This window comes from Accipiter gentilis, chromosome 1 (assembly GCF_929443795.1).
Source record: "Accipiter gentilis chromosome 1, bAccGen1.1, whole genome shotgun sequence".
In the NCBI taxonomy this organism is placed as follows: Eukaryota; Metazoa; Chordata; class Aves; order Accipitriformes; family Accipitridae; genus Astur; species Astur gentilis.
The window spans coordinates 2,714,604-2,735,390 of NC_064880.1; the positions used below are offsets into that span (position 1 = coordinate 2,714,604).

General features: G+C 38.1%; 1 protein-coding gene across 1 annotated transcript in view; it reads left to right on the forward strand.

Annotated features, from left to right (window-relative positions):
• CFAP74 (cilia and flagella associated protein 74) overlaps positions 1-20,787 on the forward strand; it is a 50,065-nt gene that overhangs the window by 12,694 nt on the left and 16,584 nt on the right. The window contains exons 11-21 of the mRNA XM_049808834.1: positions 148-330; positions 1,404-1,577; positions 2,704-2,822; positions 5,998-6,064; positions 6,516-6,605; positions 9,679-9,849; positions 11,771-11,945; positions 13,287-13,399; positions 14,238-14,360; positions 15,474-15,595; positions 19,605-19,733. Of these exons, the coding sequence (XP_049664791.1) occupies positions 148-330; positions 1,404-1,577; positions 2,704-2,822; positions 5,998-6,064; positions 6,516-6,605; positions 9,679-9,849; positions 11,771-11,945; positions 13,287-13,399; positions 14,238-14,360; positions 15,474-15,595; positions 19,605-19,733 (1,466 nt within the window). The remainder of the gene's footprint in view (positions 1-147; positions 331-1,403; positions 1,578-2,703; positions 2,823-5,997; positions 6,065-6,515; positions 6,606-9,678; positions 9,850-11,770; positions 11,946-13,286; positions 13,400-14,237; positions 14,361-15,473; positions 15,596-19,604; positions 19,734-20,787) is intronic.

Genomic DNA, 20,787 nt, shown 5'->3' on the forward strand with positions numbered 1-20,787 from the left:
GTCGGCCTAAGTTGTTATCTTAGGCCTCTGAGCTTTATAGACCTGTCATTTTTGTGTTAAAAGATCTCAGAAACTGTTAACTGTTGAAGTAACTGTCCTCTAGTAATTTTTAACTGTATCTTCAAAACTTATGTTCTTTCCCAAAAGTCACGGTGCTCTCCGACAGCTTGTTCCTCAGCTGGTGTGAGAACTGCTTCTGTAGGAGAGATTTCTGAAAAAATACCCCATGATGTGCTCTGTGAAAGTGATGGAGATGAGAAAGGGAGGGATGACACCCTAGTAGAACCAGAGTTCCCAGGACTTTGGAGTCAGGAATGTGACTTGCACAAGGTAAATGTTGTGATAGCTATTATTAGAAATAGAAAAGAAAAAAAAAAAGTGGATGAGATCCTTTTGTAATTGACCCATTGTGAAATTAGCCTTCACAAAATTTTGAGAGTATCCATAAAAGTATCTTAATGGATTAGGAAAGTTTCATTTGCCTTTCTAGTTATTATATATATCCGAAGTAATGACACTGGCAAGTGCTGTTTTAGGAACCTTGCTTAAAAACAGTAATTATTTATTTTGCATTTAAAATGCAGACTTTATTATGGAGATGTAGAGACTCAGATGTGAGAATATCATCAGAGTAATTGCTGTTTGACACTGTTCTTGTAGTGTTTGTTCTTTTAAAGAGAAAACAATACTTCAATTTTAGTTCAGAAATATGTGAAGACATACATCACATCATGTTCACTTATTTAAAAAAAACTAAACATGACTTTCTGTTGAGTCGGCAACACAGTTTCCTTTATGTGGAAACAACTTTCGTACCATACTAGGCAAAGAAAAGCATATCTTCTAGCAAAGTAATAGTATACTATACTCTAGACAGAACTAAATAATAACAGTCTTATAGAGTGGAATTGTGTAATTAAGATCTTAAATGTTATTCCAAGGTATACTTGCATATACTGCTTTTTTGAGGTGTAAAAGACCTTTAAGAGCGTACTTTATAATCAATCAAAAAGAAATAATGTCAGTAGATATTCATATACTTGCATGAAAGAAGCACTGGACCATAACTGAAATGTTCCAGTGCAGTTAGCTGCTTTTTTTCTGAATGGGTATTTGTTTAAGAAGTTGAGGGGAAAAAACTCTTTAAGTGCAGAGGAGCTAATACTCCCATTAAAACCACTATGTCATACTGTGGGATGATGATAAGCTACAGAACAGACAGCTGAAAATAAATTAAATTCTTCATGTAGAAGTTGGGAGGCTGAGTTTGATCTGGAGAGAAACAGACAAAGGCTGGCCAAATACTAAAAGATTCCATTTGCAGGCTTTTTTACTTTGAGGTACGGATTCTGTGATCACACTTACTTACAGTCATGGTGGTTTTTACTGATGTTCCTTATTAGATATCCGAAGAAGAAATGGATTCAAAGCAGATGGCTACAAGGGTAGTGACAAAAGAAATTTTTGAGAAAAAAAAGGAGGAGCTCCAAACTGGAATTTTTCCCAAGCAAATAGGGTCTGGTCATGAACGTAAGGGATGTACTTTCTATAGTAAACCAAGTTGCATTCATTTCAAGGTTAGTGGCCGTTCTGCATAGGATCTGTAAAGAAGATGTATCTACTGTATGTATATACCAATGTCTTGATCAAAATTCTGTTGCACTGGGAAGAAAAAAACCCCCTTGTTTTAATAGGTCTAGTCAAACCTAAAACTGTACTCACTTTTTTTTCTAGCAGTCTCTTAGGTAAGTTGTAGTTAGCTTAAATAAACTACTTAATTTTACTAGTTAAGTCTAAATTATAAAATACTTCCTTTACTTAGGGGAAATTAAATACTGTCAGAAAGGTGGGCAAATGATGAAATGTCTTGTTAGACTGTGTTCCATGTCTTTTATAAGGCAGCTTAACTGTTACTTATGTATTGTTTGTATATACATTATTACTAGAAAATAATGTCCTTAAAGAAGTCATGCCTACAATCCAGTTAAGATTTCAGTTAGCAAGTGACCATCATATTGTACTGGTCATGAGGAAATCGAGCTGCAGTTTATCTCTGTGTTCTAATTAACAAGTGTACTGTGAGAAAGCATAACAATATGCCTAGTTCTCCTCTGTACTTGAAAAGGTTGCTAGTGTGGCGCATCAGACAAGTCTTCTGTGTCAGAGAAACTTGGTGCTGGTCAGCCTGCAGGACTCTCCTTGTCTGTGTGTTAATGAATGTGCCCAGGTATATAGCTTTCATGGCGTTCTGGTTTTATTAGGAGCTGGGAGCCTGTGCCTTGCACTGAAACAGCAGACTTCCATTGGAAGACAGTGGCACCTAGCTCTGTGTTCAAAAAATCTATATTGTCTTTGTCACATGCAGTCTTAAATTGTTAACAACTCTATTAGACCGTGAATGCGGCATGAGGTCTTTGACATTCACTGGAGGAAAAGACAGAGCAGCTTGGTGCGTTAGCTGTGCACAAACCCAGATAATGTTGCCCCAGCCGTGAAGCATGAGTTCTGGCTTTATAGGCTGTATGTTTTAAAAGGGTGGGTTTGGAGCAAGGCAATGCTTTATGGGATTATACAATACTTTGCACACAGGCCTGTGATCCCAGCAGGGACTGTGAGCACAGCTGTGGTAAAGTAGTTTTGTTCTTACATGTGTAAATGCTACTTCCTGTAATTCACACCACCTGGTATGTTTGGTATTCCAAGGATTTTGATGTTGGTCAAATCTACAAAAAGAAGATAGTTTTGATAAATGCATCCTACAGTGTTAACTTCTGCAGACTAGTGGGAGTCAGCGAGTGGCTCAAGGACTTCATCAGTATTCGGTAAGTAAAATTAACTGTAGAATAGTTGCTTGTTTTACATTAGTACCGCAACAGGAGATGTAACCAGATTCTGTAGCAAATTAAATAGATTTCAGTAAATACATCTAAATTATTATATTCTATTCTTGGGCGATGTGGAAAGGAACTGTGCCTCAGAGCTGAGGAGTAAGAGGCTTACTAAGCCTGAGCTGCATGTCATTGGTTTCTATAGTGGTGATAGCAAGGGACCAGTCCCTAATCTGTGGAAAGCAAGGTAGACCTGTGGTAACTGCCAGCCCTGAACAAGTAGAAAGCTTTTTTCAAAAACGCCAGACCCTTTTAAAAAGGGGAAAAGGATCTCTTTGTAGGTACAAAGAAGTAAAAGAGGACCCAAGCTTCTTTTTAGGCCACGATAAGGGCCTTTAAGCCTAGGGAAACCTCTTTCACCAGCTGCCATCTTTCATAGCATGATTCACACTAATTTCCAGATTACTGCTGAAGTTTAAATGTGAAGAAGCTGATGAAATAAAGGAATCAAATCTCAGAGCAAAGAGCACTTAAATTGAAATCCTGTGGTCTTTCCATCAATCCATTCATATAATCCCAATGACAGGTTATATGATGAAGTACTCTGTCCAGTTGGGAGAGATTGCAGGTTAATCTCAGTTTAACTGTATTGATAACTTTATTTGACTGTTTGTAAATAAACAAAAAGAAGTATTCCCAAATTGTTTCTTTTTAAGAATAATTCAGAGACTAGCTTTCTCTGCAGATATTCCAAGCCTTTAGATATATAAAATACTACTTTACACAACTTGCCTTTTATCTAAAAAATGAAGTCAAGAAAATAATATATTTACTTGGAACTCTGTGAAACAAACAAAAAAATTGATTGTGTTTTAGCCTAAAAGTGAAGAAACGTTAAAGCTCTTGTTTGTGTGTAAGTGAAGCTTATTGACGAATAGCAGACATCAGAGCAAATTCATTTGGCTAACATAAAAAGTTAAGGTTTTGACTCTTATGGCTGACTGACCTGAAGAAACCATTTCTGTGAGTGTTTAATCATACCCCAGTGAAATAACCAAGTTGTATTACTGCAGTAACTGATTTCCTACTCCAGAGATCCTTTTACAGCTCACTACCCACTGCCACTTCGTAGTGATAGATTGCACTCGGAATTCCTAGCTAGCTTGATAAGAAAAATTATGGTGCATAGTTAAGCCATTCCTTGCCCACTTAGTCCCTAGAAAAGTACATTGGAATGTGAACATGCTGCAGTTCTTGACGGAGTGTAATCACTTGAGAGCTATAAAATCTGAATCCAGCTGCCGTAAAAGATTTTGGTAAAGATGTTTAGCACTTTAGTCACAAACTAATGGAGATGCATAATTGACCACGATACAGCAGAGCACTTAAGCTTTTAAACTTGCTCTTGTGCATGGCTGAATATGAATGTATTTTTTTGCTTGTTTTGAAGTTATGGTATGTGGATTTAATTTTGACCCACTTATAATACATGCTTAATTTCTATTACAAAGCCTGAAGCTACTAATCTTCCGACAAAATGAGTTTTTTCCTGCTCTCAAAGACTGTTTTATTTTTTTTCTCACTTAATATGTTGGACGATTGCATATTTTAAATCAGCACCTCTGATTTGTGACCAAAAATGAAACAACTCTTTCTGAAAGGCCTAAGTCTTTCCTTGTTATAATTGCCTTTCAAAGTACTCTCCAAATACAAATTAAACATCAAATATCATTAATAGAATGAGTCAATGATTTTTCAATGTCTGATGAATGAATTCAGTTTTTTTCAAATTGGTTACCTATACATTTGCCAGATAGATAGATAGCAAAAATAATCTATCGATCTTATTATCCGTTGTCATATTACTAATAATTTGAACAGCACAGTTCATTTTTGTAGGCACTGATCTTGCAGATAATGCTTACCTCTTCTCAAGTAGAACCATACATAAATTGTTTGTTAAAAAATAGTTTTAGCAAGGGTTTAGAAAATACCAAGTACATCTAAGCTGTCATGGTATCAGCTGTCCTCTAGATCACTTGCACAGATAGTTATAGATATAATGCTTGAGAACTGTTATCAGTGATGGACACTATATTTGCTAGTAAAAGGCTATGTTTTTAGTGGTTAAAATGAGCATTATTACATCCCCACGCAATGTGAGCGTGTTCTTAGCATAGTGGTTCTGTGTGTGTTTGTGTTTGGCAGCTGATGCTCTAAATCATAAATATTTTATCAAGGTAACATTTGAAATAAAGAGCTATTACTTAAAGTCTTTCTCAGGAGAAACTGCTAGTGATCTGTTCTGAAGTTCAGTATAGAGATGCTTATTTCCCTATTCACTTTTTAAGCTCCTGAATTCTGAACAGTGTTTCCCTTTTTCTTTTTGAAAATGTTTCATCTTGCTTTTGTTTGGTTTTAATTTTGTTTGGATAAAATCGTGATTAGCATGTATGTTCTGTATTTCAGTATGGCCCAGTTTGCTTAGGTATTCCCATGGCTAACAACATTTAGTTATCTATTTTGTCTAGCTTCCTTTCTGTTTCTGTCCGGCAGAATAGTTCTCCAGTAGTGCCTTAATTTCATTTAGAGTGCAGCTGTGAGATTTCTTGTCTTCCAATGGGCATTTCACTTGCATCACAGAGACCATGAAATGAGGCATTGAAATGAGGGGCTGTTTGTATTCAAGATAATTTTGATACAGTTTGCAGCAAGCAGCATGTTCTCTAATCGTTTGCAGATACCTTCTTTATTTTCCCTTTTTGTTTACTGTTTGGACAGGGGAGGTGTTACAGAGCAACAGTCAAAATGGATAATGGGAGAAGACTTCTGTCTAGTTGTTAGAATAGGCGATTGGTCCACCCTGTTCTTGATGATATGATTGAGCCTCAGCTTCTTTGTCTGTAGCATGAAGGCAATAATTCTTGTCTTTTTAAAGCACTTCAAGACTTTCTGAGTAAAGCCTCAATAAAGAATCATCCTTTGTAGTTTTACCATTGCAGTAGGGTTCTGTAGCTTTTCATTAATCTGTCACTCATTCTGACTTTTCTAAGTAATTAATCCAAATGGGGGGGGGGGAAACCCACAAACCTGCCATTGTTACCAGCATAGGAGCTGGATGTTTCATGCAGAGCTTTAATTTGGAGTTTTATGTTAATTATCTCCATAGTTTTGACCCACCTGGCAAAATGTCTGCTGGAATGTCTTGTGAAGTAGTGGTAACATTTAAGCCGATGGTAAGCGCACCTGAGTGTTAAGTTACACAATGATGAGAATCCTAGTATAACCCACTAGTCTGATTAAAAACATCATTAATTTAATTTAACTGTTAGCAAGGAAACAAACTACATTTCTAGAAAGGGTACTGTTGTACTTGGACAACTGTGTGCATGTTCAAGCTCTGTTAAATTGTAATAAGGCATATTCTAAGTCAATGTTTTTGAAGAATGCATGTAACTATTCCTGGAGTATGTTTTGAAACTTGCTTCAAACAAAATGATTTATAATACTGCCTAGCTGAAGTTAGCCAGGCTGTTACCAAAGACTGTTTTAAAGTGGAAATGTAGAATCTGTAGAGATACATTTTAATATGTTACTCAAAGAATGAGTGAAAGCATTTTTCATCGGACTACGTAGGCTAAATCTTTGCAAATTACATGGTTGGTTTTTTGTTTGTTTGTTTCCTAGATAAATGAAACTCTGGAAGGAGAAGTCATGTTTATGGCACAGACAGGTTCTTTTTCTGTTCCATTGAAATGTACAGCCAAGAGATGCATCGTAAGTGACTTTTAAGTATGTTCAGAGTCAGTATAACAACAGTAATAGAAGTGTGTGAGGGCATAAACGTTAATGAAAATATTTAGCAAGAGGTATTTATATTTCTTTCCTTTTTTCCTTTTCAATGGAGAGTCTCTTTCCAGAAAGTGATTCATTCCTTAGCTTCCCAGACTACACTGACATTTATACAAAATTATCTTAATGGATTTACTTAACCGTGAACTGTAACTTTAACTTAAGAGTGGAAATAACTCAACTAGTTCAGTTAAGAAATTGATGACACAATGTTACATTGTGAATGGAGGGAAGAGAAATGGTGGCCGGAAATGAGCTATCTTTTTCTCCCTGTAATTTTTGGAAACTCCATCCCAGACTTGCAGTAGTTTATTCTTATCTTTAATTTTCTACGTGGACAAAAATCAAAATATCACAATATCTTTCTATCTTTATTGGCATTTATATAAAGCATCTAGTCTCTCCTTTCTTTCAGCATCTCAAAATCTTTTGAGAATTCTATACTGACTTTTGAGCAAAGAACATAATTTTCTTACTCTTAAGAGGTGAAACTACAGGCAGTACTTTTTTTAGATACCTTAACTTCCTATGAGCTAACGTGAAGAAAGTATTTGATAAAAGCAACAACTTTGTTTTTAAATTACTTCCTTCACAACTAAGAGCAGCCTTGGCTTTACAGGCCAAAAGAAATGATAGATGAGAATATACAATGCTAGAGGAAAAAGGTTATTCAAGGAGACACCCAGTATTGGAATAAGACTGGCAAATGCAAAATTTGGGGTGTACCGGGAGCATACTTAATAATAAAAATTTAAAAATTATTTTAAAAACGCTTGAGACCTATGAATGTCTTCCTGGAGTTTGTAATATTACGTTTCAGTAAAATGAATAAGATTTTATGTAATGATTCTTTGCTGGACTGCACATTGAAACTTTTGTACACAGGGAAGCTGTGATGGGTTAACCCTGGCTGAACACCAGGTGCCCACCAAAGCCGTTCTATCACTCCCCCATCCTCAGCTGGATAGGGGAGAGAAAATATAACAAAAGGCTCGCGGGTCGAGATAAGGACAGGAGAGATCATTCACTATTACCGTCACGGGCAAAACAGACTCAATTTGCAAAACATACTCAATTTATTACAAATCAACCAGAGCAAGGTAATGAGAAGTAAAATGAAATCTCAGAACACCTTCCCACCACCCCTCTGTTCTTCCCGGGCACAACTACCCTCCCGGATTTCACCACCAAGCCCCCCCAGCGGCACAGGGGGACAAGGATGGGGTTTATGGTCATCACACGTTATTTTCTGCCGCTTCACCTCCTCAGGACGAGGGCTGATCACACTCTTCCCCTGCTCCAGCGTGGGGTCCCACCCACGGGAGACAGTCCTCCACGAACTCCTCCAACGTGGGCCATTCCCACGGGCTGCAGTTCTTCACGAACTGCTCCAGCATGGGTCCATTCCACGGTGTGCAGTCCTTCAGGAGCACACTGCTCCAGCGCGGGTCCCCCACGGGGTCACAAGTCCTGCCAGAAAGCCTGCTCCATGGGCTCCTCTCTCCACAGATCCGCAGGTCCTGCCAGGAGCCTGCTCCAGCGCGGGGTTCCCACGGGGTCACAGCCTCCTTCGGGAACCCACCTGCTCCGGCGTGGGGTCCTCCACGGGCTACAGGTGGAGATCTGCTCCACCGTGGACCTCCCTGGACTGCAGGGGGACAGCCTGCCTCACCAGGGTCTTCACCACGGGCTGCAGGGGAATCTTCGCTCCGGCGCGTGGAGCATCTCCTCCCCCTCCTTCTTCACTGACCTTGGTGTCCGCAGGCTTGTTTCTCTTACATGTTCTCACTCCTCACTCCGGCGGCAGTTTCTCTCCGTCCCAACTTTTTTTCCTTCTTAAAAATGTTATCACAGAGGCGTTACCACTATCACTGATTGGCTCGGCCTTGGCCGGCGGCGGGTCCGTCTCAGAGCCGGCTAATATGGGCTTGCTCTCTCTCGAACACAGGGGAAGCTTCCAGCAGTTTCTTACAGAAGCCACCCCTGTAACCCACCCCCCCCCCTACCAAAACCTTGCCAAACAAAACCAATACAGAAGCGAATCAAGAATAATCTGTCACACAGAAAATAGAAGCGGGAAGTAACTGAAAGGTAGTGCGCTATAATTATTATATTAGCACTCTAGTGAAGTATGAAAGAGCACTTGTAGGAAGCTAAAATGATACCTCATCAGTATTGCGTACTTAAATCTGACTGTGTATCAGACTATTTGATGGTTTTCAGTTAGAAGACCTCAAAGATGAGAATGCTCAATGCAGTAGAAAGCCAACACATGAAGCTTTAAACAGAGGAGTAGTTTTCTTCAGCTAGAGAATTCATACTATCATTGTGTGCTATTTACATGCAGGAACTCCCGTTCTTTATGCCCTGAAAGTGGGAGGAGTCCAGCTGTAAGCAGGATACTAGCAAGCAACCAAGTTGTCTTTGTCTTTTTGGTGCTTTCACTTGAATTACAAGCCTTTCGTTATCCTATACCTGATTACAAAGTCATGAAAAATTCTATATGAAGTAGCATATTACTTTTTAAACCGGTTGTAAACCATGGTAGCTCAAAGAAACAAGAAAGGATGTGGTTTAAACTGATAGATAGTCACTATATGATGTTAAATGCTGCTTGCTTCTCAGCTTGATGCTACTAAAACCATTTTACTGTAACACAAGAGCAACAATGTTGAATTAGTATGTAAATATTAACCTACTTCCAGAGTAACTACCTGAAGACTTATGCAAGCTGCTACTATGAACAGAATTTAACCTGTTTTTTCCATTGTCATATAGTGGACTGAAATGGAAGTGGCTCAGTTTAGCAAGACATTGTTTTAATGAGGTGGCTTCTACAAAAAGGCAGAAGGATACCCACAATTCATGTTATTATTTGATACTGTCTTTGAAATTAAATAAAAACTTTAAAGCCCTATTCTTGAAAAGGTAGATGCTTATTCAGTTGACACTACTGACTATCTAGGACAGCAGTAATTAATGGTTTATCTTCTCACAGCTGGCACTAGATAAAGAGCTCATTGACTTTGGCAGCCATGTGGTGGGAGAGACAATTTCACGGACCATCAATCTGACAAACAGTGGAGCTTTGGGAACAAGATTCAAAGTTCAGGCATCAGCAGGTGACAGTAGTACATGCAGAACAACAGCAAAGTCTTCTGGAAGAATGGTAGGTTCAAAAGCATTGCCCTAAATTGAAAGAAACGTTTTGCTTTGCAGAGTGTGATAATCGTACAGAATCATAGAACAGCTCAGATTGGAAGGGTCTTCGGAAGATCATCTGTTCCAACCTTTAGCAGTTTGTTTATGTTTGGGTTGGCATATTTTAATATAATCTGTTAGACCCCCAAATATCACAAGACAAATTTAAAAACAACTATTGGGGGGGACGACACCAACAATGATAATTGTTTTTTAACATTTTAGTAATTTACGTCATGATTCCTATTTTCTCCGCATCCATGAAAATTAGGAAGAAATACTTTAGTTAAAAGAGGAGATTCTGACAGAGTCATTTAACATCCTAGCTCGTGGACTTCAGAAAAATGCCAACTGTTGCAAAACTAGCAATAAAGTAATGAGAATTGGAAGCACTAGCCTGTGATCTTCCTTTAAAAAAATTCAGAGCTGTTTGTTTAAATTTCCTGTCGAAGAAGGACAGTCACAGTTACTGACAAGCTGTTGTTACAAGGGAAGAAGTCTTCTTAGTCAGACTAAGAATTACTTTGAGGGCTGTTGCCTGAAAACTATAAAAATAAATAGTGTTAAAAGAATTGAAGAAAGATGTCTCAAATCAATAGTAGAATGAATGCAAGTGATTGTAATATTGTGTACTGTGGAATGTCCTGGGTGGGAATGAAGTGGAGACTGTTGAAGAAAAATACCAAAACTCACTTGGTGCAGACACTTGGTGCAGAGCTGACAAAATGTGTGGTGTTAGACCTGATATTGATTGCTCCTACAGCATGCCAATTTCGAAGTTGACAGAAAACTGAGGAATTCTGACAGCTGTACTCTTCCATGTAGCAGATAATTTTAAGTGAGAAACATTTACAAAGAAAGCATGCATACAACTGTCTTTGCATGTCAGTGCTGTGGGACAGATTTCTGAGAAGACTGAACAGCTTAAGTCTGAAGACTTACTTGCTCCTTTTCGAAGTAAATTGTGGATTTTATTCTTAAAGTGGGGAAATCTTCAGATTTAAAAAACCAACCAAACAAAAAAAATGCACCCAAACAAAAAACCCAACCACTACCCACTCATTCTGGTAGGAACTCGTGCTTTGTAATTCCTGTGTTGATTAATATAATTATCATAAATGTTCCTTTTTCCTCAAGTGTTGCATAGGTAGTACCCATAAATAGATTTCCAGGTCCTTGACCAGAGAGAATATCACTACTAGGTTGCATATCTTTGTTATGAAGTGCCTACATGTTCTTGTAAACGCAATGCTGATGCTTCATCTTTGTTCCATCAGTGCAGTCTTTAACTTCTTTAATTGTTGAAGAGCAATTGGCTCAGGTGGTTTTCAAAATTATCTACTTGACAATCTAACCCAGTTTTAAGTTTTAAGAGAAGGGCTGACCTCTCTTTTTTTAAGCACTACATTAAATAGTATGTACAGTGAAACTGCTGAGCTGTTTGCCATGGTTTTCAACTCTTGTACTATGCTTATGTTAAAAGTGTGGTTTAAATAAAGAATTTGTGAAATAACACTGTCTGGGTTTTCCTTCTGTATTCTGTCTTTTGTAGGTGTGTAATAAACAGAAGTCTAGTTCTAGGAGACTTAGATTTGGCATTGAACTGCCAGTGTTAGTTTTGTTAACTGTAAAATAACTAACACTATATTGTATTGCTCCCGTTATATTATCTACCTGTTTTGGGCAGCCAGCAAAAATTAAATCTGCTCATTGATAGAAGTCTAGTAGAACGTACAGTTTTTACAAAGTGCAACATGTTTCTCCATTTATAACGTGGAACAGTTGCAAGAAAACACAAGTCTGATTTGCAACTGCTTGATGAAATTGGAGCTGGCGCAATCTAGATGAACAGTCGCAGTAGAAAATGTTTTTTCTGTGTTTTCTAATAGGTTACTCAACATTTCAGTGACTGTGTCCCTGAACAGAAAGTCAGTGATAGTCCTGTGACATCTGTAGTTGAAAAGAAGGAACAAATTTGTCCTGACCATAGTGAAGAAGTGACCTACTGTGTAGCCCAGGTGGAGCAGCAGAGGACTGAGACAAGCCTGAGCAGTAGTTCCACAGGTGAGATGACTATTTTAGAAAACTGGCAGCACAGTTTCCCAGGCTAAGCATTATCCATTTGTGGAGTTTCCTGTAAAGAACTGTGGAATTCAGTTTGCAAAGTTACTCAGTAAATTAAGTAGTTCATCATTCTAGTAGTAATGTTACATTTCTTTGTATGCTGTCTCACAGAAAATTACTAAAAATAATGTACTGACACCATTATATCAAAAGCAGCAGAGAATCTCACTTCTCATTAGCGATCAACAGTTCAGTCTCAGAAGAATACAGAAACCAACTAGCTTAGAGAAACTGCAAAATTGTTATCATTCTTGTCTCAGCAACTGAATACCCACTTCTCGGAATAGAAATCCACATGACAGGTTTATTTTTATAGTCTGTAATTCTAGGAACAAGGAAGCAGAAAGATGAACCTCCTCAGAAATTTTCCATCTACATTCCTAATGTTTACGATGTGCTTAATAAAATCCAGTCTTGTAGAAGAAAGACTTTCTTAATTTCTTTATTGTCTGTATTCTTTAATGTTTCTTCTGGATATCGATCGTTCCAATTGTAGGAAACTAAAAGTTTCATGAAAATGTTGTGGGTGGTTTTGCTTTTTAAATCTGGGATCTGTTTTGTGAAATGGAGCGATTCCATAAATCACAGTAGCTGTCGCCAGAGAACACATACCTTTAAAGATGTTTTCAGAATTTAAAAAAAACACCCAACTAAAAATTCCATTGCTTTGGCACATTAACATATCTCATGACATCCTGATCTTTTTCCTGGTTAATGTGGAGCATATGGTTGCCAGTTGATTACTGCCATACAGTCCAGCATCAGCTTCATCTCTCATGATGCATTAGTTTAAAGCACTTTGCAGCCCTGGTCAGAGACTGTTTAATTAAAAGGTACTTATTATTGCAGTTGTTTTGGAAATATAGTGCAGCAGCAGTTCCACTTGCTTTGCAGGTCCTCCTGGCTGCATTGCTTTGTCCCACTGAAATTGGTCTTAAAGCCCAGTTCACACTTTCAGCTGAATTTGCATTCTTTGATATATCAATCTCCGATATATACTGTATCCTACTGAAACATTATTACTGTTATTCTGAAGCGAAAGGCTCAGGTCCCTCAGGTAGACTTCTGGACCTGGGCAAAGTTGTATGGCCAAACAGAAATTTCCTTCTAGACATTTATATTTCCCCATCATTGGCATATGTTATTGGATTTGCAATGTTGACCAAAATCAACGTACTTCTGCTCTGTTTGATATTTTTGTTTAGTGAATAGATGCACACATCCAGCATTTTGTAGGGTTTTGTTTGTGGTGTTTGGTGTTTTGTTTTTTTTTTTCCCCAGAACAACTTGACCAAGATGTACTAAATTCCAGATCAGATGTAGGCACAGACAATACACGTAATTTAGTGGAACTTTCTCCTGAAGAAACACCAGTCGAAATTATGCTTGGAAAGGTAATGAAAATCCTGAGATACAGACAAGGTTTTTGCTAGTCTAAGCCTACATCAAATAAATTGCTTTTGCTCTGGTGGGAAATGCTTAAGTACGTGACCAATTTCAAGTCCACTGGACTTCACTGTATCACAGTTAATTCTTAAAATGAAATCACATGACATATTTGCCCTTTCTTTCGATGTATAAAGACTTATTTGAGCTGAAAGATTGTGTATACATTTGCATTTCTCGTAATTTAACTTTTTTTTTGTCAAACTCATTTTTTTGCTGTGTCGTTCTGTGGTTATACAAAGTCTAGTGACAATGCAAAAGATGGGGCAGGAAGAACGTCTGGGAAACATCAAACTTGAGCCATATTAAAAATACCTGGGTATGAGAGTCCAGGTGCTAGTTCATACTAGCATTTATGGCTTCTACCTACACATACAAAAGGCAGGTGGACTTAATGCTGAAATCAGTACAGCAGATCTTTAAATGGTAGCACAAGACAGCTTCTCCATGTTTTAGTTACACGTTCACCAATACGTGATGGAAAACACTTTGGTAAACCACGCTATCATACAGAGTCTTACAGTAAAAGAAGACTCTGTAAGATTCTGACCACACCTGATTGTGAAACCATGTGTCATGCCAAGTCTTTTCCCCACAATAAACTTCCTAGGGAGCTACTGATACTGATTTTTCCCTTGCATAGTGCATTCAATGTAGTCACAAACTAGGTGTAGTAGAGTGTTTGTATAGTATGAGTATATACTGCTGCTTTATTTCAATACAATTTATAGACAACTACAGTAATACGGTCAGATTTTCATTAAAAACTTGTTACTTCTTGTTTAGGTTACTGAGGGTGAAATTGGACCCTTTAGCTCAGTCAAACTTCAGATTATATTTATTCCAGCTATCCCTGGAGATGTGCGGGCACAGTTTGTGATCATGTTTGACAACTCGGACTGCAAACCAGTGAGTGATTTTGTGCAAGACTTGCTTCAAAACACTGTAGAAAAAGAGTTTAAAATCCTCCTACTTCTGCTTTTCCCAAGAATTAAAAGAGCTCAGAATCCTCTATTAGAAACAGGAGGAGGAGATAGAGGACAGATAGGTTTATGAACATTATGAGAATTAACACTGAGGTACAATACAATTATGTATTATGTGGTTTGTGGGAGGTAACTTTGTAAATTATGGCTCTTCTTTCTGATGCAGTATGGTTATTAAGCCTGTTGATCCTCTGAAATGTCTGTGCAAATAATCCTGATATTCCCATTTTGTCAGACATCATACTGGAAAACATCTAGTGTCCTGGAAACAAATACGAAAGTATTCTCTATTCTCAGCCCATGTAGTTGGTTTTTTTTTTCCTGATATATCAGACTTGGAATTATTTAGCATGCAGTAGTGAAACTGATGTGTGAAAGCTGGAAGAGATGACAACTTTAGTTACGACTTCAGCGTATTTTGATTCCACACTTTATTGGAAGCCGAATTCTGCCTGGGAACAGTTCACAGAAGTTTGCCAAAAAAATAAAGAAAAACCTTCAAGAAGCTCAGGAGGCCAGTCTCGGCTCTCCCCATAGTCTACAGATGGAGTAGTCTACAAAAGGAGCTGCAGGTCCATACTGCAGGCTTCTATGGGTACCCTTTCTTTCAGGATCATTTCATCCAAGACTGAGCTGTGCGGTCACTGATGTCAGACCTAAGGTCATTATAGGAAGTACAGCACTGTGCTGTCATTACTGTATTTGTTTGCTGGCTAAACGAGCTGCAGTCTCTTGAGTTTCTGAATTATGGCACATTCCCTTAAGCTAGATGCACTTTAAATAGTTCTTTTTAATATAACGGGCAGCATGCTATTCCTTCATGTTCTCTGTCAAAGAATCCAAACTGAAGTATAGATCTTTTTTTCTGCTGGGACACCATAACATCTAGGGTTTATTTTACAAATTATTTTCATAGCTTTGCCTAATTAAAGAACCTGCTGCAATATGAATAATAAAATATTTCACTCAGCTGTAATTTATAGCAGAAATTTCTGACTAACAAAAATAATTACACTCTTGATTTGTGTATTAACAGCTGTGCTTTAGTGCCATTGGAGTTTCTATTGATGTGCCGGTTTGGGTGCCCAATCCCAACGTTGATTTGAAGATCTGTATGTATGACAGACTTTATCAGGACTGCATTGTCATTCAAAGCAGGTGAGCCACCCTTTCATTATCAGCTGCCTTCTATAGCTAAGTAATGAGATCTTAAGTCATTAGTTGATGTCTTGAGGTTCCATTTTGCCACACCCATCTTGTTATCATAGAAAGCTGAAGAACAGTTTGGTTTTTACCTTGGCATTTCAGGAGGACATCCTGATTACGGACCCTCTGAGTTCCACACTGCTGTGGAAATTGGGCTTGGGTATCCTGCTATCCCAGATGCCCAAGACCAGATGTAGCTATGAAGTATCTGGGTTAATACATGCCTTTCCACTCCTACAAGATTCTCTATGTTGTGTCTGTTCTGTGGTATAACTGTAAAGTCCCTAGGGAATAGCAACCCCAGAGAGTTTCATCATGTGGGATTTGCACACTAAACGTTATGGAGATGAATGTGTCTAACGTGAAGTGCACGTTGGGTGTAATTGATTCAGCCAGGAAATTTAATGAAAGAATATTTTGTTATTTCTCAGCTATTTTACCTTTAATTAAAGTTCATGGGAGACTTAGGATCTGGAAGCCAGCCTCATGCCAACTGTTCTTTATTGAGAAGGTCAATCACCAGTCTTTGCAGATTTGGGACATGATGCTGGATAAATCCTGTCAGTCCTTTTGCATTTACTGTAGAATGGGAAGGGTGCAACTTTTCCTAACCCATACAGGCATTAAGCACTGCCCTGGTGTGACAGAAACCTTGTAAGTACACAGATAATGACAAAATACTAATTTACAGGGGAAAAAATACCTGGGTGTTTCTGTAGTCCAAGTCAGTAATGTCTGAAGACTGCTTCTGTTTGCACTGTAATATAAAGATGGTCTTTCAGCTCATTGGCTCCCAGAGATTTCATGCTATTAGAGAGTGGTTACATGAACTTTTACTCACTTAATTGTCCTCAGGTGTGGGTGTCTTCCCTCTACCTAATGTAGTCACTATTGAATGCTTATTTTAACAATTTGCATTTCTTAGGTTCTATTTAAATAGGATTGGGGTGGGTTTGTGGGAAGGTGGGGGAGGGATTGGTTCTGTAGAAGGCATCCATTCTAAACCTCTTACCAGAATTACAGACTGCAGAGATTCTTCACAGTTGGAAAGAAATGAGTAAAGCTGTTATCTCAGAAATTCAGCTTACAGATATGACAAGCACAAGTTATGTAAGTGATTTTACTTGGTCTAGATAACCCAGGGATAAAACTTGTAAGTATAGCAGCAGAATAACTCTCCTAATGAAAACTTAAGATTTCAAGGGGATCCCAAAGATAGAAGCTGTCAAATTGCTTAGGGCAAAACTTCTTAACTGAGGGAAAAAAAGTGCTGATCCTTTGCCAAGTTTCACTAAATTGAGAGCACTTAGTATGTAGTGAACTGGCCTTAGTACCTTGGCAAATCAAGTCTTTGATTTACCACCCAGTTCTCCATAGGTAGGAAAAGTTGTCTTTGTTATACAGTCATTTGGGCTGAAATTCAAAGTATTTCATGTCCAGGAATATCATGTCTCAACTTCTTTATCCTGCAAAAGTAGATAGATTTCATCATTCAGATGTGGTGCCTGAGAAGTTTCTTCCTGTAGAAGCTATTGAAATTTTTATGTAGCACGTTTCAGAAAGAGGATTCCTCATTGTTACATGGTATATGTCAAACTTCTCAAACAGAATTAATTTAAACTGTTGAAAATAGCTATAAAATACTATCAGTCAAGAACAATTTCTTAGGTTAGACTAGTAAGTAGCTGTATTTTAATTGCAATAGTGAAAAACTGTGGAAAGGCAGTCTTGCTAAGGTCTATGGTCTGGAACTACACACAGACAAAGGATCCAGAAACTAAGAGAATTATCAGGCTAGCAAGAAAACATCCAAACTGCTGTCAACCTACAACCAAAGATAATAGTTTGTTACAATGGCTTTACGTGTGAACTGTGTATCAGCTAAAGAGTTACTACAGTGCTGTCTGTGAACTAATGCTCATAGCAATCATTCACTGGAGGAGACCAAAGGTAAGATTACCCCAGCCCAGCTGAAAAGGCTGCTTCTCTAACAACTGCTGAAATGCCTTAGCTAGTGAGAACTAAAGTTCAGATCCAGTAGATGTGAAATCTTATTAGCGTAACTTCTAGAACAGAGATTCTTAAATGTTAATTAGATACTTAAATAATCCTGCTATTCAGGAATGTTCTTACAGATTTCTGCTTCAATCCCTAACTAGTTATAGCAAAAAAAGAAAAATAACAACCCAAACTAAAACTTGTAGCAAGAGAATTCTGTATATTTTGGGGGCAAAAACTGACCCGGACATGATGTGTTAGAATAGCCTTTTGTTCACCACCAGTACACACAAACATGTGACAGAAGCAGAGCAGAAAGAACTTGCCTGTATCTTACGGCTGCTGCAATCTATGATATTGTAGTCTATAGCATAAGTAGAAGATCTAGTTTTCAAGTTAGATTTGGCACTTAAGTCCACCAGCAAGCTCTGTAGAGTTGCAAAATGTTAGTTAATATTGGTTTTGGTTTGGGCTTTGGTTTGTGTTTTTTTTTCCTCGTCGCATAGTATATGGTAATCGGGAAGCATAAATAAGCAGCATAAAGGGTGAAAGTGTCCTGTCCAATATAAATCACTTTGAAAAGTAATTTCTTCAGCAGGTTATAATCTGCACTGATTTAATGAAGTAGTATATAGTTCTCTTAGATTGTCAACAGTCAGAAATCATTCCAGGCTCCCAGTACCACATGCTATTGCTGTTGATTTAGAGCAGACCATCTGGACTGACAGCTTGTAAACCAGTCCAAGAGAAGGAAAATGACAAGCTGAAATATTTGTAAATTGCTTGGCAATTTTGCACTTAGACATAAAATTCCAAAGGAGGGTATGGTTTGTGGCTATCGCTATATTATCATATTATAATATGGCCAGAATTTAATAAATGGGGAGATGTTTCTTGGCTTCCAATATGTTACTGATAGGGCAAATTGATCACAAGTTTTAGCAGAGGAACTCGCAGTACCAGCTTAGCCACACTATGACTTCTAGCCCTATAGTACGTCTGCTGTTAGAGGAGAAGTTACAAGAGATCTGTGAATTCACATCCATTTAAAAGAAGTCACCACGGTTTTGGGGAGAAAAACCAAAAGTAGCAGCACTCTTGGTGCATTTCTGGCATAAGATGCACCCCCCCACCACCCACCCCGCCCTGAGTTTGAGGTTTTTTTCTTGCCTGTACAGGCTTAATTTTTGGTATTGAAGGTTTTGAGATAATTATGATGCTAATGAGTATGAATGGAATTTACAAACTGGGTGTACATGTTGAGGTTTTAGGTGTATTATGCTCTTTCAGGTTCGTTCTTTTGATTCTTTTGACTACAAGCTGGGACATTAAGTGCTTGTTAGCCACTTGAGCAGCGTCTAAGTATCCTTGGCCCCACTTAGGGGTCACTGGTCTTCATTTTTCTGTTTCTCAGACAGCATAACAGATTTTTATTTGCTGCATCCCACCCACCACCAATTGTTACATAACCTAGATCCAGCATTACAAGAAGAATACTCCTTTTCCATCTTGAGTGGGTTCTGTGCTGCAGCTAGGACCAATTAGGTGTCTCAAACATTACGTGAGTCATTGCTGTTGATTCAGATAGAGGGAGTGTATGTTAGGAGCAAATAATTAGCCACTATTTCACAATAATTTGGCTTTGACTTTCCCCTGACCTGACTTACTCCTGTGCTGTGCTTTGATAATTATGTTCTGATCAGCTGTGTATATTGCTTAAAATACAGCCGGGTTTACTTACAGTACCTCCGAAATCTTGGTTTTTGTACTTAAAAGAGAATACAACTATGTGATTTTGCTGTAGCAGTTTTACATGCCCATCATTTTCAATGGAAGCTTGGAATTGTTATAATGTAGAGATGCAAGGGTAGAGGAGGGGGGACCGAACTCCAAGAGCAAATGTTGCTGAGGTGGCAGTACGGGTAGTCTCAAAGCCACCTAAGCATGTCTGATTTGTTTGCAGAGCAAAAGCCACGCTGCGTTTGAAGTTTGAAGTATGCAAAGAATTGAGTAAGCACATGGAGCTGCTTCCAAAAACAGGTTACATTCAAGCTCAGTCTTCCTTCAGTGTGCAATTGAAGTTTCTGCCCAGGTAACCTAACAACATTAATCTTTTCAGTATTTAAGAAAATATCTGTAGGAGGCTGTGAGTGGAAAACCTGAGCAGGTCAAAGTTTGGTTTTTTTCTTCCTTCACAGTGTAGCAGGCTGGACTTCACACTGCTGGTGTCAATACAGTCCTAGTCTCCCCGCCTCGTTCCCCCTTAAAAGTTGCCAGATGCTCAAGGAGGAAATTAACTTGGATCACATACCTGTGAGGAAATGCTTTTCCTGTGGTGACAGCAGTAGTGTGAAAATCTTAGCAGTTGCATTCCTGGTAGGCTGCTCCCATTTCTGTGGGGAAGCTATTCTTATACAAGAGAGAGGCTATCTAGGCAGGTGGCTACTTCATGGATCACTGATTAAATAATTTCTGGAGAAGAACTCCTGTGCTTGCTGATTAAGGTAAGAATGGTTGGGCTTCCTGTTCATATCTCTCCTACCCATGTGCATTTTTCTCCAAAATATGAACATACTGATCTTGAATTTCATGTGGCATTTTACATAACATCGTCTAAGATGTTAAAAGAAGTTTCTGTTCTCCATTTCATGATACATCTACATACACAAACATAACTCGGTTATAGAAAACAAAGAATTCCAGTTTTTCAAAATTTAAATTCAAGAGATCTTGTTGACCACTGTTAATTTAATTTACCTCGTCATTGCCATCCTAAAGAATTTAGCAGAATGTTTCTTTTCAAATATAAATTAAATTATATAGACCTTAATTCTGGTGTACAGCCAAATACTTCATCGGCTTCTGCATTGGTTGCTGCTGTAAACCTGCTGCTTTTTTCCTATAGATTATCCAGTCCCATTGATGTAGGTATATTTGGATTTTCACTGATGGGCCCAGCATCTCTGGATTTTAAATTGAGAGTCTAATTACTGATTTTGAAATTTTCACCAGGTTAATATTCAAAGAACTAAAAGTATTTACAGTTCTTCCAACATCTCAAATCCTATCAGATTACAACAACAGTAACCATTGTTATGACATTTTTCAGTTCCTAAACTTCAGATGCTGTAAAGCAGTATTACACT